This window comes from Cyprinus carpio, chromosome B23 (genome assembly GCF_018340385.1).
Source record: "Cyprinus carpio isolate SPL01 chromosome B23, ASM1834038v1, whole genome shotgun sequence".
NCBI lineage: Eukaryota > Metazoa > Chordata > Actinopteri > Cypriniformes > Cyprinidae > Cyprinus > Cyprinus carpio.
Window position 1 is genome coordinate 12,330,951 of NC_056619.1, and position 18,853 is coordinate 12,349,803.

Consider the following 18,853-nt stretch of genomic DNA (forward strand, 5'->3'; position numbering starts at 1 on the left):
TAGTCTTTCTAATGAATCGGTTTATCTTTAACAGTTCTGTCCTGTGGAGCATTGAAAAGTCAGATTCCTTCTAATAAATAGTTTTTTTTTTTTTCCAAACAAATAGATTACAAAACGTTTTACAGACTCAAATGCTTGTACTATTTTTTATTTATGTCAGTAGGATACATATAAATCGGTCTGAAGCCCTCATTGTTTTGGTGTAAGTCTGATTAAATTATAAATTACATCACTGAATAGTTTTATTTTTCTCCAAAAACATATTGCACCCTTAAGTAACTTCTGTATAGTTATAGCTAATTATGTTTTCAAAAAAAAAAAAAAAAGTTTAAATTGCTGTGTGAAGTAGCCGAATTAATAACATCATCCCTGCCATCAATACAAACAAACAAAAAAAGATAAATAAAATAATAAAAAATAGTAAAAAAAATAAATAAATAAATTTAAAAAAAATCATCAATAATAATAAAAAAAATAATAATGTGCACTTATGAAAAATTACTTGGGGTACAGAGAGTTTAACAACATTTTCAGTATACCAAACCTAGATGGTGTCATCTGTGTACCTCTGACAGTATTTATAGGGTTGAGATAGTGTGGACGCTCTTTCAGTGCTTGATCACTGGCAGATCACTCTCAGTAATTTCTAAGGGAAACAAAACAGAGCACCGCCTCTTTAACCACAAACCCATGCCAGACAGCACGGCTATCTCTGCACGGAATGCCGGCTATTGCGAACAGGAGTTGTATTCTCTTCTATTTTCGGACTACATAGTGGGCTCTGGACTCTGCTAGAGGACACTTATCTCAGCTTTACCCCTCAAGGTCGACAGCTTCTGAGGCGCCTATTTGCTGAGGAGGATCTGATTGTATCAGTAACCCAGTATGAACATCATGCATATCTTGTGTGTTATATTGAACATACCACTAGTCTTTCAACTAGTCTGTCAAATAAGGCAAAGACAGATACCCTTCTAATACACACACAGAAATGGACTGCACCGAGTAGCCTAGATAAAAGTTTAAATCCTTATCTCAGAAATTAGTAATAGGAAGCCTTCCGTTATAAGCACAGATTTCATCCCTTTCAAATACCATATTTCATCCTGTCATAACAGTTTAAGCCTACTCTTAAAAATCCCTTGATAGTTCTTTGAATTTCCTGAGCTAATTGTCCCATGTTGTATGGTATGTAGTTAATGTGTACATTTAGCAAGTAATCATATTATATATATATATATATATATATATATATATATATATATATATATATATATATATATATATATATATATATGTATGTATGTATGTATACAACTTATATTTATTATGCTAATAAAACCACAAATATAAATACTACATTGCCTACTTGCTTGGTTCGATACTGTTCCTATCGTTGCCAGAAGTAAACGCGTCTTTCCTTGAGCGTCAATTTAGCATAATTTATAATTATTGTAGTAACAGAAATATTGTCTGAAAACGCCGTTGTATGCACAAAATAACCCTCTTCCCCGACTCAATCTTTAACTATCTTATAGGGGTTCGAATCTTAATTAGGGCCAGACCCCTCCAAAGAGATTTGCATTTTTATTATAATCACTTTTTTTTTTTTTTTTGCCAATTATAACATCACTTAAGTCTTTAAAGAAATAGAGAGGTCACGTATTTAACCTCTTGACAACCGTGTATAAATCACAACCAACAACAATGTCGTTTTAAAAATAACCCCTTACAGTACGATTCCTCAAACCTGTTTGCCTTTTGTGAAGGCGCAGGGCTGGACCGCAGGACCACACAGCCAATGAGCAACTGAACACACACGGACACATGGGGATTTCTGACATATCTCCCCAACTCTGACCTTGAGGGAAACAATAAAAGAGGACCGAGCCACTTCTTTTGAGGCCAACCCGTTTAGACATTACTGAGGTTAGTATTCAAATGCATGTGCGCTGTTTGGACAGGGCGCCTTGCCTTGCATGAGACGAAACGTGTAATTTGAAGAATTAATTTTATTATTTATTTTTTTATTTATTTTTTTGACACAAATAGGCCTACTTACCAAGATTTTGGATTAGAAAGGTTTTTTTTATTTTTTCTGCACATGCCTATGAAAAACACAACAAAGTGGAGAAAACTTTCTTCTAACAAAGTTTCTACGACGTTACAGGTGTTTGAGCGCAGGACCGGGACCAGAAGCGTTAATCATGTCCCGCTTTATGGAATTGAGGGATTTTGGAGATGCGGCCACATTTCTGCGTAAAACCAACCTGGAACAACTCGCTGCGCAGTCCCATGCGTTTGATGGTACTGTCGCACATCCTGTTTGTGTCCTGTGTGAAAACCAGATATTTTATTGCTGCATAAGCCTATCAAAACATTTAAATAACTGATTTGAAATAATACCCGACTCTGAACGAATGGGTTATACAGTGAAATGAGCATGTATTATGCATGTAAACACTAGAATATTGACAATTCCTGTATATTTTGATATAACACCCGCTATTTTTTTTTTTTACATAGCAATGCAAAATACATTTATATCATATCCTACGTAGCGTAATAACAATAATAGTAGGAGTAGTAGTAGTAGTAGTAGTATTTTTAATTGATTTAGCAAGCATAAGATGAAATTTATCATGGTATGTAATGTTATAAGTTACCTGACAGTTAATTTCAGAAGTAACACATACTGTACTTCTGTGTGCAGGGAAGAAACGTGTTTGGATTCCAGATGAGAAAGAAGCCTACATTGAGGTGGAGATCAAAGATACAGATGGAGATAAAGTCATGGTGGAGACCAAAGATGGAATGGTCAGTGAAGCTTCAATTGCCCTTTTTCTTTTCTGTGACAATGCTTATATATATATATATATATATATATATATATATATATATATATATATATATATATATATATATATTGAAGTAACTACACTTGATCTACAATGGAAATCAAAAACTTATCACAAGGTGGTGATTAAATTCTTTAATCTAATACTGACAGATGTTAACGGTGAAAGAGGAAGATATTCAGCAGATGAATCCCCCGAAGTTTGACATGATTGAAGACATGGCTATGCTTACGCACCTCAACGAGGCCTCTGTTCTTTTCAACCTCAGCCGTCGCTACAGTTTCTGGATGATCTACGTGAGACACGACATTATCATTTACTGCTAAAAGCTGTCTGTGACCAAAGAGGTTTAAGAATAACCTGAGAGTCAAGTAATCTGTTTCTGTAACACTCATGATGACTTTTGAATAATTTCAGGTCTGTCTCAGTCTTAATGCGTGTGCTTTTGTCTGTCCGCAGACATATTCAGGGCTGTTTTGTGTGACAATTAACCCATATAAATGGCTTCCCGTCTATTCTCCTGAAGTGGTTGCAGCATATAAGGGAAAGCGTCGCACAGATGTTCCACCTCACATCTATGCCATAGCAGACAATGCCTACAATGACATGCTAAAAAGTATGTTATGAAACACATTTAACTTTTGATCTCAATTTCTATGTCTTATATGTTGCATGTATTTTGATTCAGAATACTGTAGGTCAAAACATAACTGATCAGTTTAATGGCCTTAATTTTTTAACACATACTTTTAAAGTGATCTGAGCTGTTTTTCCCCTGTAGATCGTGAAAACCAGTCAATGCTTATCACGTAAGTGACCCTACATTACCCCGATACATCTCTATTCTACAACTATTAGGTCAAAAAGTTCTGAAATCCTTTTTGCTCATTATTTAATCATGAAGCGGTATAAAAAAATGGGTTTTTACCATTTTTGAAAAGTTTTCTTTTTTTCTTCTTTAATCTTCACTTCTTGAATTTAATATTGTTTCATGTATATTTCACATAAATTTTGTCCATGCCTAGCGGAGAATCCGGTGCTGGCAAAACAGTCAACACGAAACGTGTAATTCAGTATTTTGCCATTATAGCTGCTCTTGGCGATGCAGGGGGCAAAAAAGGAGTAAGGGCAGAAACTTCTGTCTTTTTGTCATCACCCATCCTTATCCTTTGTTTTTGTTTCCCTACAAGTCTTATTTTTCTTCCTCTACATCTTGTTTTTGGGGATTTTTAATAATGTCTGAATGTTTATCTATTCCTTTTGGATTGACAGACATCCTTTTAACCGATAAGGAGTGACCCTCAGAGTTTTGATACCCTAGTTTTGTATTCCCGTTCCAGTATGTTTTTATAAACCCTTTTTATACCACTCTTTACATTGCCCTTTTCCCTTTTTGCAATGTCTCTCATTATTGTCTCTTGCTTTTAACATTATAAACTCCTTTTTCATTCTTTGCCTTTTTGAAAAAAAAACAACCCCGACTTCATCTATTTTCCCCTCAATCATGACGGATAATATTTCATTTTCATTTCCATTTGAGTGTTCTGTCCTACTCATAGATATAATTTTGGTGTTAGAGTCAAAACTCACAATTTTTCTGTTTTCAACGTAAACAGGGTACATTAGAGGATCAGATCATTGAGGCAAACCCAGCTATGGAAGCGTTCGGCAATGCAAAAACCCTGAGGAATGACAACTCATCCCGCTTTGTGAGTGAACATCATAAGAGGAGCACAGCATCTCGTTTTCTTCCAGTATTGTTCTCTGTCTCACTTCTTTCCCTCTCTTTAACACAGGGCAAATTCATACGAATCCATTTTGGTCCAACAGGGAAACTAGCATCTTCTGACATTGACATCTGTAAGCTGAGATAAAAAATATTCCTGTCTTAATAGATTAAATAAACTGTTTTTCCTTCAAACCCTGTTCCGTTTCACATTCTCTTTCATTTAGACCTTCTGGAGAAATCCAGAGTGATTTTTCAGCAAGCTGGAGAGAGAAGCTACCACATCTACTACCAGATCCTCTCGCACAGGAAACCAGAACTCCAAGGTATTCAGAGGAACCCATACAGCATGACTATATTTAAGCTGAGGTTTATACCAAGTATAGAAATCTACATGCCTCCAATATTATATTCCACAGTGCCCTGTGTGACTTAAAAACCAAACCTCTTCCATCTTCCATTACAGACATGTTGCTGGTGTCATCAAATCCCTATGACTACCACTTCTGCTCGCAGGGAGTTACAACTGTGGACCACCTGGATGATGGAGATGAGCTGCTTGCAACTGACGTAAGTACTGTTGTATGATGGAGATCCCTGTAAAGAGATTCTTAGATACTGATTATTCCACATTAAACACTGAATAACCACTCACCTATAAGGAAACCTGCTTACTGTCCTCTCTAGCATGCAATGGACACCCTTGGCTTCACCCCTGAGGAGAAGTATGGCTGTTACAAGATAGTTGGTGCTATCATGCACTTTGGTAACATGAAGTTCAAAGTGCGGCAGAGAGAGGAGCAAGCAGAGGCGGACGGCACTGAAAGTAAGAGGGATTCTGTCATAAGCAATGTCAGTGTTTTCGGTTTAGTGTCGTAGTTTGGCTAAGCGCTGTATTTTTTTACCCAGGTGCAGACAAAGCCTCCTATCTCATGGGGATCAGTTCAGCTGACCTCATAAAGGGACTGCTTCACCCCAGAGTGAAAGTGGGCAATGAGTACATTGTCAGAGGACAGACAGTTGAACAGGTCAGTTTGGTCAGATTAATGATGAATTGGCTTCGCTGCTGTATAATTTCATCTTGCAGTGAGAGTATTTGGGCTTTTGTGTCATAACAGGTGACCTATGCTGTTGGTGCTTTAGCCAAAGCCACATATGACCGCATGTTTAAATGGCTGGTGAGCAGAATCAATAAAACCCTGTACACGGCTCTCCCTCGTCAGTTCTTCATAGGAGTGCTGGACATTGCAGGCTTTGAGATCTTTGAAGTAAGTCAGCTGATTACTGTCAATCAAATTGCTTTGCATCACTCCAATCTCTGCACATCACATATGGATCTTAAAGATAGAAATCTAGATTTTCCCATTAATCTTCATTCCTAAAACTTCATCTGATTGCCACGATTTTGCTACTTAAAATTTCAAGTTTGATTTTTCAAGTTTGACCAAATGACAGTATCGTCTGCACCACTTAAAAAAAAAATGACTTTCATAAACTGGTTCTTGCTAGTGAACCAAAAATAGCTTATACAACAATAGCTTGAAGAAAATTTCTCTTATATAAGCATAATAGACACTGCAACTCATACATACATCAATGAACTGAAATAAAAATGAATCAAAGTCAGATCGAATTGAGAACTTCAGAAAAATATGTGTTGAGACCCAACTCTATATATTATTCGGTATTCATTGTACCTTAAACTCTTTCTCTCTTTTTTTCCTGAACAGTTCAACAACTTTGAGCAAATGTGCATCAACTTCACAAATGAGAAACTGCAACAGTTTTTCAACCATCACATGTTCATCCTAGAGCAGGAGGAGTACAAGACAGAGGGCATAGAGTGGACTTTCATAGACTTCGGATTAGACCTGCAGGCCTGCATTGATCTCATTGAGAAGGTTGATATAGAATTATAAATAATTCTGTGAAAGAATGTGTATGTCTGTGTAAGATAAGTACACTAAGCTGCTCTAGCGGTTACATTCCTCTTGCATTGTTTGCAGCCAATGGGTATACTGTCTATTCTGGAGGAGGAGTGCATGTTTCCTAAAGCTACAGAGAGCAGCTTCAAAGCTAAACTCTACGATAATCACCTTGGCAAGTCTCCCAACTTCCTGAAACCAAGGCCAGACAAAAAACGCAAATATGAGACTCACTTTGAGCTGGTGCACTACGCCGGAGTGGTGAGTGGAAATAACTTCATATTTACACACATATGTCAAGGCTATTTTTACCATAGCATATAGTAGAGTCTTTATAAGCCACATAACTGAGGCCAGTGGAATTTGTTAAGCAATTTACAGTATGCATTGCCGCCATAGAATGGCACCATTTTAGTAACAGGGATAGTGTGGACCATGCCGAGGTTAAGTGAAACAATGGTGATAACCCAAGCCTTGATCACTATAATTCACTTAAAATATAATATTAATTCACATACACATGTATGTTGTCAGGTACCATATAACATCAATGGATGGCTCGACAAAAACAGAGATCCTCTGAATGAAACAGTGGTGGGAATCTTTCAAAGGACGTCAAACAAGTTAATGGCAAGCCTCTTCGAGAACTTCATCAGCTTAGATTCAGGTGCATATTATTACAACCGATATTCAAGAGTTAATTCCAATGGACCTGATTGTACTGAGGTGTTTAACATGTATACTTACAAGTACAGAAGCAAAGCCAGGGAGCAAAGAGAAGAGGAGAAAAGGAGCATCATTTCAAACAGTGTCCCAGCTGCATAAGGTGGGTCAAAAGATGTCTAAATGCACCAGAAAAGCCACTTTTCATTTCTTTAAATATCTGCAAATGTTAAAACTATATAGATATTGGAAATGTCTTGGGAGAGTGAGCCAGTTAAGACTTGCAGTGATGTTTAGGTAATCTGACCCATGAACATCACTTTAAGTCTGTGCTGGCTCAACTTTCACCAGCTACAGATTGAAAGATGCAGGTAAGATCTGACCCAGTAGTTAACATCACTAGTGTAGAAACAGTAAACTGAGCATGTTGCATTATGGACCGCGTGTTGAATGATCTTTCCTTCTCTGTCACTCTAGGAGAATCTAAACAAGTTGATGACTAATTTGAGAAGCACTCAGCCTCATTTTGTACGATGCATTATCCCCAATGAGACAAAGAACCCAGGTACAAAAAAATTCACAGTACAGAGGATAAAACCATTTCCATCTCCATAAACCTATTGTAAACACATCATCAGTCTTCAGTTTTTGTTCTTGTATCTGATAGGGATGATGGAGCCATTTTTAGTTCTGCACCAGCTTCGCTGCAATGGAGTCCTAGAAGGGATCCGCATTTGCAGGAAGGGATTTCCCAACCGCATTCTCTATGCAGAGTTCAAACAGCGGTTCGTTTTTCTTCATGGGTCACATTTGTGTTTTCATCAGCACACATGGAACTGGATAATGCTGGAATGACAGGAATATAATTTTGCCCATCTATCTATCTTTGATTTTAAATTTTACTGCTACCCAAGTCCCTTTCAAGGAAAGTCTGTTCACTCGGCAGCCATATTTGCAACACCTCCAGGAATGTATTTGGACAGCTTTTTAAGGCATGTAATATCTAGATTGATTGTGGAGTGCTGTTTTCTCAAAAACTGCTTGCTGAACTCGCAATTTCATTACTTATTTCAAATCAGCAACAAAATCTAAAAAATGAACTACCCCATAAATGTTGTTCCTTATGCTCAAATAGCATTAAAAAGCATGTTTTTCCCATCTAGACCAGCTAATGCGCATGTGCAGTCATAAACGTGAGTCTCTGGCTTCTATGAGAACTAGAGCTTTTAACAGCCACTGCAGTGACAAAATGACTTTACCACTCAGCCATTGGCTGTTTTATTCAGAAGGTGGAACTATTCCACCATATTGCGCGTTGCAGTTTCTCCCATTCATAAGTAATAGGAGTGAACCTTCTTTGTATACTGTATCTATAGTCATTGATTCTGCTATTATTCAAATTCAACTTGCAGTTCTGTATCTTGTTTACTAGCTTAAGGAATAAGTACCAATTTAAAAGTCAATTCTGAATGGCACATAACCCTATAATGAAGATGAATAAAAATGACATTAAACCTTCATGATTTACCAGTTACCGTATCCTGAACCCTTTGGCCATCCCAGAGGACACATATGTGGACAGCAGGAAAGCTGTAGAGAAGTTGCTTGGGTCTCTGGATATCGACCACACGCAGTACAAGTTTGGCCACAGCAAGGTTGATGAATTTGTCATCTCTCACTCTCATCCTACTCAGTATTTTTAGTCCTTTGAAACTCATCCTAGGCTACACTGACCTGTGAATCTGTGCTCCTTCAGGTTTTCTTTAAGGCCGGACTTCTTGGCCAGCTGGAGGATATGAGGGACGAACGTCTGTCTGAGATCCTCACCATGCTGCAGGCCTTCTGCAGGGGCAAACTCATGCGGATGGAGCGCAGGAGGATGATGAAAGAGAAGTATGTGCCGTTTGGATGTCCAAATCATGACAATAGTTATAAAGTGTCTAAATAACAGAATGCAAATAGTTGCTATTACTCACTAACTAAAGAAGGTGTCAGTTTGCAGATCTTGCTTACTTGAGCCTGTTATAAGAACTGTGATAAACTGTTGAGAGTGTGCACAGGCCTGTGAGCCTGCAAATCTATGGGAGGAATGTCCAAAGTGCATGTGGACTATGTTGTGGCGTGTGTCCGGCGTGTGTCTGTATGTTTTGTACGTGTGTGAGCGGTCGCTACAGAAAAAGCCGGTTAAACCCCCTCCACCCCAAATGGCATTTACAAAAGCAGGTGTGGAGGTGGGTCATGTATCCCGCAAACAGCGCACATACCAGTTGTTCACAGTTCCTTACCAGAGTCCCCCCTCCTGCCTTTATTATAAATAACCCTCTTTTGTCCAGAAAGGATATGTCTGGAAGCAGGCTGAAAATTGCTGAAATGCCATCCCAGGTGACAGAGTATTAAGTCCTCTTGTTTCTTCAAATGGGTTCAGCTTTAGATAATCAACAACTTCTGCCTGACCTTTGACTGTCCCTGATTGTGTCGCCGCTTCAGCAATGCGGAATTGATTTACTCTTTAGGCATGTTCAGTGTCACGGTGGGATTACTGATATAGAACACATGAAACAATGGCGTGTGGCAGCCTGGCCCTATTTGGTGCTAGACATACTGAGCTAATTTAGAACAACAAGGGGCGGGGAGTGTGAGGTGCAGGGTACAAAATGCATGGGGCTTCTTTTATTCTTGGACAAAAGAGCAAAGTTTGAAGGGGTTTTGAGAAGGTATAAAAGGCTTCATCTTGATACTCCTCAATTAGGCTTACAATAATATCTTTTGTTGAAACTTTGCAATGTATTCATCTGATGTTTTATGTAATATCAGCACCAGGGTCAATGACATGATTCACATTTTGTTCTAGATCTATTCATTTAAAACTGTTTTGTGACTTTAATACACTGCTTCTATGATGCAAATTTGAAGAAATGAAATTCATTTTGATATTTGATGATAAGTCGAAATATCAGAGCGTTACAAATGTCCTGATATCAGACGGAACTAAATAAAAAAACTAATTTTAAAATTATGAGATTCTTTCTGAAGAAAGGTTTGTAGTGCAATCTACATGCACAGAGAAAAAAGGTTAAAAGTTAATAAATTAAGAAATATGAATTTTATAATAATAATTAAAAAAACTTCTTACATTGAAAAATATTTTTACAACTTTTTTGGAAAACAATGATTAAGATACACTCCATGCACTTAGATGTAAGAAAAAAAAGCTAATTATATTATAAGGTGGTTACACCACATGAGTCATTTAAACATTTCTTGGTTGGTTTTGAAACCAACAGTCATATACATTATGTAATTAATCCACTATCTCATTATCTTCACTCAGGGAAGCTCTAATGGTCATTCAGTGGAACATCCGTGCTTTTCACGCCGTCAAGAACTGGCCGTGGATGTGTCTGTTCTTCAAGATCAAACCTCTTCTGAGGAGCGCAGCTACAGAGAAGGAGCTGGCTGCACTGAAGGAGGAGTTCCAGAAGCTAAAAGAGACTCTCGAGAGGTCTGAGGTGAAGAGGAAGGAGTTTGAGGAGAGACAGGTCTCTTTGGTGCAAGAGAAAAATGACCTCTCTTTACAGCTTCAAGCGGTTAGTGTCAGAGTTGATTCACACCACTGAAACAAGTTACAAATCAGAATCACATAGTTTCTAACATGATGATTTCTTGATGTGATCATATCTTGATGCATCATACATTCTGACCCCAGGAGCAGGATAACCTGGCCGATGCTGAGGACCGATGTAACCTGCTTATCAAGTCTAAGATCCAGATGGAGGGGAAAATGAAGGAGCTGATGGAGAGGCTTGAAGACGAAGAGGAGGTTAATGCCACCATCTTGGCCAAGAAACGCAAACTTGAGGATGAGTGTATTGAACTGAAGAAAGACCTGGATGACCTAGAGATTACTTTGGCCAAGGTGGAGAAGGAAAAACATGCCACTGAGAACAAGGTAACTGACACGTTCATGGATGGGGAAATGTTGTCTTCATTTGATGCTCTAATGAACTGATTAGCAAGAACCTTCTTTTTACTTATCTCAGGTGAAAAACTTATTGGAGGAAATGGCTGTATTGGATGAAACCATCCTCAGACTGACAAAAGAGAAGAAAGCCCTGCAGGATGCTCATCAGCAGGCTCTGGAAGACCTGCAGAATGAGGAAAACAAAGTAAACATGCTGTCCAAGGCCAAGATCAAACTTGAGCAGCAGGTGGATGATGTGAGTATGAAGTGGACTCAGTTAAACCCTACAAGACAAACTTAAAGGGTTAGTTCACCCAAAAATGAAAATTAGCCTGTGTTTTACTCACCCTCGAGCCATCCTAGGTGTATATTACTTTTTTCATTCAGACGAATCCAATCGGAGTTATGTTAAAAATTGTCCTGGCTTTTCCAAGCGTTATTATTGCAGTGGGTGGGTGTTTCTCTCTAACAGTCCAAAACACATTAAATAAAGTGGGCGCATCCATAATAAAATGTGCCTCACATAGCTTCGGGGCATGAAAAAAGGTTCCCTGTAGCGATTCCATGCGTTTTTGTAAGAAAAATATCCATATTTTAAATGTAATAAACACTTTTCTCTCACTTCTGCTGACTGTCATACGTGGAACCTGTTCTGGCGGATATGGATAATAATATGTATATTGTAAGTATGGATATTTTTCTTACAAAAATGCATGGATTCGCTACAGGAGGCCTTTATTTACTCCCCGGGGGCATGTGAGGCACGTTTCATTACAGATGTGTACGCTTTATTTAACGTGTTTTGGAATGTTGAACAGAAACAGCCACCCACTGCAATGATAGAGCTTAGAAGTGCCAGGACATTTTTTAATATAACTCCGATTGGATTCGTCGGAAAGAAAAAAGTCATATAGACACAGGATGTCTTGAGAGTGAGTAAAACACTTATTTTCATTTTTGGGTGAACTAACCCTTTAAGAGTCCGTAACAGCCCATAACTCCTTAATCACAGGGCAGATTTAAAATGGGAAATAAAATGCTTATTAGAGAACACAACTCAATGTTTATTATTATTTCCTAACTGCAACAGTTAGAGGGATCTTTGGAGCAAGAGAAGAAAGTGCGTATGGATCTGGAGCGAGTGAAGCGGAAGCTTGAGGGAGATCTAAAGATTGCCATTGAGTCATCCATGGATTTAGAGAACAACAAACAACAGCTAGAGGAAAGACTGAAGAAGTGAGATTTTACAGACATTATGCAGTCTTAATGTTGCAAATGGAAGCACTGTGCTATGCTGTATGATCAACTGAGCTCTAATGAAGTCTGTATATGGTCTTTTCTGAAGAGAGACCTTGAAATGGTTCACATAGGTGCAAAGGTTGAAGAGGAGCAAGCATTGGTTATTCAGCTGCAGAAAAAAATTAAAGAATTACAGGTAATTATTTGGCTAATGACCGAAAATAACCCGCATTTGCATAACGAGTTATTACTATAACAGTATTATGGTAAACTCTTTACAGACACGTATTGAAGAGCTTGAGGAGGAACTTGAGGCTGAAAGAGCAGCTCGATCAAAGTCGGACAAGCAGCGTGCTGATGTATCAAGGGAACTGGAGGAGTTAAGTGAACGTCTGGAGGAAGCAGGAGGTGCTACCGCTGCCCAGATCGAGATGAACAAGAAGCGGGAGGCTGACTTCTTAAAAATGCGGAGAGATCTGGAAGAAGCCTCACTGCATCATGAAACTACTATGGCCATGTTGAGAAGAAAGCATGCGGACACTGTGGTTGAGTTGGGGGAGCAACTGGACAACCTGCAGAGGGTCAAGCAGAAGCTGGAGAAGGAAAAGGCAGAAATAAGAATGGAGTCTGAAGATCTGGCATCTAACCTTGAACATCTCTCCAGAGCCAAAGTAAGTCATCTCAATGTGCTTTACATGGTTTCTGAGACTCATAATGCTACTGTGTTATCATCCATGGAACTCATGGTTAAAACATATAGAGTAAACATGAACTAAGTTGAAAAATACTTTATTAGTGGTTGTTATATGCCAAATGAGTGAGTTAACAGAAAGACTGTTGTTTGCAGGCCACAACAGAGAAAATGTGCAGGATGTATGAAGACCAGCTGAATGAGTCTAAAACCAAGGTGGAGGAACTCCAGAGGCAGCTAATGGATGTCACCTCTCAAAAAGCACGGGCCCAGACAGAGAGCGGTCAGTGTCCTGCATTATGAAACAGAATAAACATCAGGAGCTAGAAATAAGAAAGTCTCCAAAAGAAATTCAGATTTACATTTGTCTTAGAAACAAGTGGCAAAACAGAGCTCAAATAATGTAAGAAAAAGACCACTGGCACTTGGTAAAGGCTTTGTTTTCTTTTTTCGGTCTTACGTTAACAGCCGAGGTCAGTCGCAGACTGGAAGAGAGAGAGGTTCTGGTTATGCAACTGCAGCGGACAAAGAGTGCTCTCACCCAGAGCATGGAAGAGCTGAAGAAACAGCTAGAAGAGGAATGCAAAGTGAGCCAGAATTTTACTACATTGGATGCAGTTGTGCCATATCTCTTAGGATCAATCAATTAAAATTTCTAACCACAATTATGCAATGTTTGCTGAAAACATAACAATATTGTGGCAGACAAGAAAAGCATTGGGAAAAAAAGACTTTAGAAGTTGATGTATTTTTGTACACTACTGATGAAATGTTTGGGATCCGCAAGATGTGGGGGTTAGAAATGAATACATTGATTCTGAAAGGACAGATTAAAGACTTTTAGAAAGATTTTAACAATGTTTCTTGAGAACCAAAATCAACAAAAGTTTCATGATTTCATGATTGGAATTATGGATGCTGAAAATTCAGTTTTACTGTTACAGGAATAGTTATAATTACATTTTAAAATTTATTTAAATAGAAAACTGTTATTTTAAATTGTAATATTGTTTTAAAATATTACTGAAGTACCTTATATTTGATCAAATAAATGCAGCTTTAGTGAGCATAAGAGAGTTAAATCTTACTGACCTCAAGCCTTTGAACAATAGTGTTTATATATATTCAGTATATTCATCTCAAGTGCATCATATTTAAAATCATACTGGGTTTGTTTTTACATACCAGGCAAAGAACAGTTTAGCTCATGCGGTACAGTCATCCAGACATGATTGTGAGCTTTTGAGAGAGCAGTTTGAGGAGGAGCAGGAGGCCAAATCTGAGCTGCAGCGTGCTCTGTCTAAAGCCAACGCCGAGATCGCACAGTGGAGGACAAAGTATGAGACTGATGCCATTCAGAGGACTGATGAACTAGAGGATGCCAAGTAAGAGATCACTCTACTGTCAGTCGATGTAACATTGTGTCTTGTTCACTGAACAAACAGAATTGCTGCTTTATTTCTTAAAACTGATTTATCTTCCTTCAGGAAGAAGCTGGTTGCACGGCTCCAAAGTTCTGAGGAGGCAGTGGAAGCCTCCAATGCCAAATGTGCCTCGCTGGAGAAGACCAAGCACCGTCTGCAGACTGAGATCGAGGACTTGATGGTTGATTTGGAACGTTCTAATGCTGTGGCTGTTGCATTGGACAAAAAGCAACGCAATTTTGATAAGGTCAGGATGAAAGTATTTCAATATTTGATTTAACCAGGCATTGTTCATATTTATTTTCTACTAACACATATTCTTATTACTATGTCCAGGTTCTGTGTGAATGGAGGCAGAAGTTTGAGGAGACACAGGCCGAGCTGGAAAGCTCTCAGAAAGAGTCCCGTAGTCTCAGCACAGAGCTCTTCAAGCTCAAAAACTCCTATGAAGAAGCCCTAGACCAGCTGGAGACAATCAAAAGGGAGAACAAGAACCTGCAGGGTACATAGACTTCAGGAAAGGGCGTATCTGTGAAATAGCATACATTTATAATAAGGAAGGGCGATTCCATTTTGGTCCAGAATCATTTTCAAAATGAGCCCAACCAATGTGTTTGTTTTGCAGAGGAAATTATTGACTTGACTGATCAAATTAGTCATGGCAACAAGACCATCCATGAGCTTGAACAGATGAAGAAGGTGCTGGACCATGAGAAGAGCGGCATCCAAGCAGCACTGGAGGAGGCGGAGGTGATAAATATGACCTGAGACAATGCTAACCCGCGGACATTAATAATTATATACATTGATACAAAGCGAATGTGCCTCTAACTCTGTCTGATTTAGGGCACACTGGAGCATGAGGAAAGCAAGACCATACGCATCCAGCTGGAGCTCAGCCAGACAAGAACTGAAATTGAAAAGAAACTCGCAGAGAAAGATGAAGAGATTGACAATCTCCGGTAAGGAAGAAAGACAAGAAAACATACTATTAAAATTCCAGCATATAATTAAGTCACATTAAACTATTTATCAATGCAGTCGAAACCATCAGCGGACTCTGGACACCATGCAGACCACACTGGATGCAGAGATCAGGGCACGTAATGAGGCAGTCAGGGTTAAGAAAAAGATGGAGGGAGATATGAATGAGATGGAGATCCATCTGAACCATGCAAACAGACAAGCTGTGGAGTCTCAGAAAATGGTGCGCAACCTACAGCTTCAAATCAAGGTGAGACAGAAGGATTGGTTGAATCAATATGCAGGTTAAAAAGATAATCAACTATATGGAACCGAAAACAGGAACTGGAAATAATCTTTAGGGATGCATAATGATTTTTTAAATGATCATTATCCGTTGATATTGAATATTTAATTGTCCATGCTCATTTCCTCTAATTTTACATTTCGATTATTGTTGCTGTCATCTAATATTTGTTTAAAGTTCATCAATTCCATGAATAATTTAATAACACTTAAAATGTCATTTTTTGCATATTAATGTTGTGATGCCTAAATCACATTTTTTTTACTTATTTAGACAAAATCATATGCATTTTAACATTACACTTTAACATGAAAATAATTACCAGCTTATCTGTATTTACCAGTATTTTAATATCAATTCATGCCTATTGATTTGTATCACTCACAATGAAATGGTTATAGAAATAATCATTTCAATTTAGCATGTTAGTGCTCTTTTAAGTAGTGCAATTGGTTTGTCTTCTCAGGACCTGCAGTTAGAGTTAGATGAGTTTATACATCAGTGTGAGGACCTGAAGGAGCAGGTGATGGTCACAGAAAGAAGAAACACCCTGCTAACAGCAGAGTTGGAGGAGCTGCGTGGAGTGGTGGAGCAGACAGACCGTATGCGTAAAGTTGCTGAGCACGAGCTTCTGGAGTCCACTGAGAGAGTGAACCTGCTGCACGCTCAGGTAAGACTCATAATTCACATTTATTTGCATAACGCTTTACAAAAAATTTACGTTTCTTATTTTTAGTAGTAGCTAATCAGTGGTGACTATCATTAATCATTAATGAAACAACTTAGCAATAATTCAACATCACAATCTCACCTGTCAATCTCTACAGAACACAGTAGTGTTGAACCACAAGAAGAAGTTAGAGAGTGATCTGTCCTCACTGTCTGGCGAGGTGGATGATGCTCTGCAGGAGTGCCGTAATGCTGAAGAGAAGGCGAAGAAGGCCATAACCGATGTGAGTTCCTTCTGGCAGAAGTATTTTTGCTGTTCGATATTATAGCATTTAACCAAATTTATCCCTCATTAGGCAGCCATGATGGCAGAGGAACTAAAGAAGGAGCAGGACACCAGCAGCCACCTGGAGAGGATGAAGAGGAACATGGAGCAGACCATCAAAGACCTGCAGATACGTCTGGATGAGGCTGAGCAGACTGCTCTCAAGGGAGGAAAGAAACAGATTCAGAAACTGGAAATTCGGGTAGGCAGAGAAAGTCTATTTTAGCTTTGGTTGAGACATGTATATAACATTCTTTACGGATTAACCTGCATCTGTGGGAACATTTCCATCCCCAGGTGCGAGAGCTAGAGGGAGAGCTGGAGTGTGAGCAGAAGAAGAGCGGAGATTTTCAAAAAGGAATAAGAAAATATGAGAGGAGGATTAAAGAGCTCACTTACCAGGTATTACTCATAGGACACATGTGAAACAACAGGAAAAACGGTCATCTTCAGCATGTTTAAAAGACTGTTCTGTCTGTAGACGGAGGAGGACAGGAAAACTCTCCTGAGGATGCAAGACCTGATTGACAAACTACAGGCAAAAGTAAAGAGCTTTAAGAGACAAGCCGAGGATGCAGTACGTACCTCCTGTTCATTTACTTTATCAACTTTGCGAATTCATTCTTTTTGTATATAACTGAGCCAAAATGGTGTTTGAAAAAATATATCATGTGACCTGTTAAACAATAAGGCGCTGTCCATTCTAAGGCACACAGATTTCAGAGCTCTGTATTTTACTTTCGTATGGCAGGAGGAGCAGGCTAACTGCAATATGTGTCGGTTCAAGAAGATCCAGCATGAGCTGGATGAAGCCGAGGAGAGGGCAGATATAGCCGAATCTCAGGTCAACAAGCTGCGGGTGCGCACCCGAGAGACTCACGTCGTCAAGGTAACCTGATCTCAGATACTTAAATAGATCGATCACCCAAAAATGAGATTCCTGTCATCATTTACTCACTTTCATTCTTCTGTGGAACACAAAAGATGATATTTTGTTTTTCATCCATACAATGAATTTCATAGGGGTCCAAAACAACACTGGAACCCATTGACCCATTTTCATTGTTTTGAGGAAAAAGAGAGAGAGAGAGAGAGAGAGAGAACACTAAGACATTTCAAAATATGCTCTTTTCTATTCCACAGAGTTTTCATTCTTGGGTGAACTCACCCTTTAAGTGTGAAAAAACTGAAATATTAAAAATGTGTCATTACAAACATACTTTTTTTGTTCGCAGATCGTGGAGTGAAGACTGACTTAAGCCAGATGACTTTTAAGAGTCATATATCGTGTGACAAGTACCTTTCCTTTCTTTTTGGTCTTTGTAAAATGCTGCAAGGCACAGAGGTTTTGGAAATGTTTAATGCTTACTGAAGGTCAACGCAAACTGATTTTTCTTGTTGTGATTGAAGCCTTCAGAGATAAAAATGCTGATTTCCAGATGTCAAACAGTAGTCTTTAAAAGTTTTTTTTAAGTGTTTGTTCATATGTCCTTCTTGGAAAGGTCTCAGACTTTGCAATGTTTTGGAAAATCACAGTGTCATTACAGTACAGCTGAAGAGCAGCACGAGGAAACAGCTGCGTGCCTCTCATACCTTTCTGTAACAGCTGATTTGAAACTGGACTGAGTTTAAGGACCCACAGGGTATTTGAAAAGCTATTTGGATGTGATAAATTAACAACGCCTAAATGGAAATGTTTGCTTGATCATATCAAGTTGCACAGAAATTCATCTGGAATAAAAATGCTAAGAATGTGTTCTTGTTTTTCTGTCACCAAATAATGTTTACCAGTTTACACACTGTTGTATCAGCAGGAAATCTGACAAAAGACCAATTAGAGACATTCTGTCATTAAATACTCACACTCTTGTCGTTCCAAACCCACAACCTTTGTTCATCTTTGAAGCACAAATTAAGATATTTTTGATTTAGTCTGAGAACTCTCAGACCCTGCACAGAAAGCAATGGAACTGACATGTTCCAGAAAGGTAGTGAGGACATCATTAAAATAGTCCATGTGACATCAGAGGTTCAACCATAATTTGATGAAGCTATGAGAATACTTTTTGTGCATAAAGAAAAAAAATTACTTTATTTAACGA

At 38.6% G+C, this 18,853-nt stretch overlaps 1 protein-coding gene across 3 annotated transcripts; it reads left to right on the forward strand.

Annotated features, from left to right (window-relative positions):
- Positions 1 to 1,781: 1,781 nt before the first annotated feature.
- LOC109088220 (myosin-7-like) lies at positions 1,782 to 18,505 on the forward strand. 3 transcript variants are annotated; one of them, XM_042750015.1, is made up of 43 exons: positions 1,782 to 1,929; positions 2,171 to 2,307; positions 2,714 to 2,817; positions 3,011 to 3,154; positions 3,318 to 3,474; positions 3,640 to 3,667; positions 3,884 to 3,980; positions 4,475 to 4,567; positions 4,655 to 4,718; positions 4,812 to 4,910; positions 5,051 to 5,154; positions 5,272 to 5,410; positions 5,494 to 5,612; positions 5,703 to 5,852; positions 6,315 to 6,485; positions 6,591 to 6,770; positions 7,044 to 7,176; positions 7,265 to 7,335; positions 7,650 to 7,737; positions 7,840 to 7,957; positions 8,704 to 8,827; positions 8,929 to 9,065; positions 10,504 to 10,759; positions 10,879 to 11,121; positions 11,213 to 11,389; positions 12,224 to 12,369; positions 12,478 to 12,568; positions 12,654 to 13,043; positions 13,220 to 13,346; positions 13,532 to 13,650; positions 14,252 to 14,448; positions 14,551 to 14,734; positions 14,824 to 14,989; positions 15,113 to 15,237; positions 15,334 to 15,449; positions 15,529 to 15,721; positions 16,224 to 16,427; positions 16,585 to 16,710; positions 16,783 to 16,953; positions 17,049 to 17,153; positions 17,233 to 17,328; positions 17,503 to 17,640; positions 17,987 to 18,505. In XM_042750015.1, exons 2-43 carry the CDS (start codon positions 2,208 to 2,210, stop codon positions 17,996 to 17,998), a joined length of 5,802 nt encoding a protein of 1,933 aa, XP_042605949.1. In that variant the 5' UTR covers positions 1,782 to 1,929; positions 2,171 to 2,207; the 3' UTR covers positions 17,999 to 18,505. The 3 variants fall into 3 exon arrangements, with proteins under 3 accessions (XP_042605949.1, XP_042605950.1, XP_042605951.1); XM_042750016.1 differs by lacking the exon at positions 1,782 to 1,929 and having other exon boundaries at positions 2,046 to 2,307; XM_042750017.1 differs by lacking the exons at positions 1,782 to 1,929; positions 2,171 to 2,307; positions 2,714 to 2,817; positions 3,884 to 3,980 and having other exon boundaries at positions 3,017 to 3,474.
- Positions 18,506 to 18,853: the final 348 nt, after the last annotated feature.

Coding starts and splice junctions, on each gene's coding strand:
- LOC109088220 (XM_042750015.1), top strand. CDS start 2,208: ATGTCCCGCTTTATGGAATTGAGGGATTTTGGAGATGCGGCCACATTT. Junction 13,347..13,531: donor ACGGGCCCAGACAGAGAGCG/GTCAGTGTCCTG, acceptor TTACGTTAACAG/CCGAGGTCAGTCGCAGACTG. Junction 14,990..15,112: donor GGAGAACAAGAACCTGCAGG/GTACATAGACTT, acceptor TTTGTTTTGCAG/AGGAAATTATTGACTTGACT.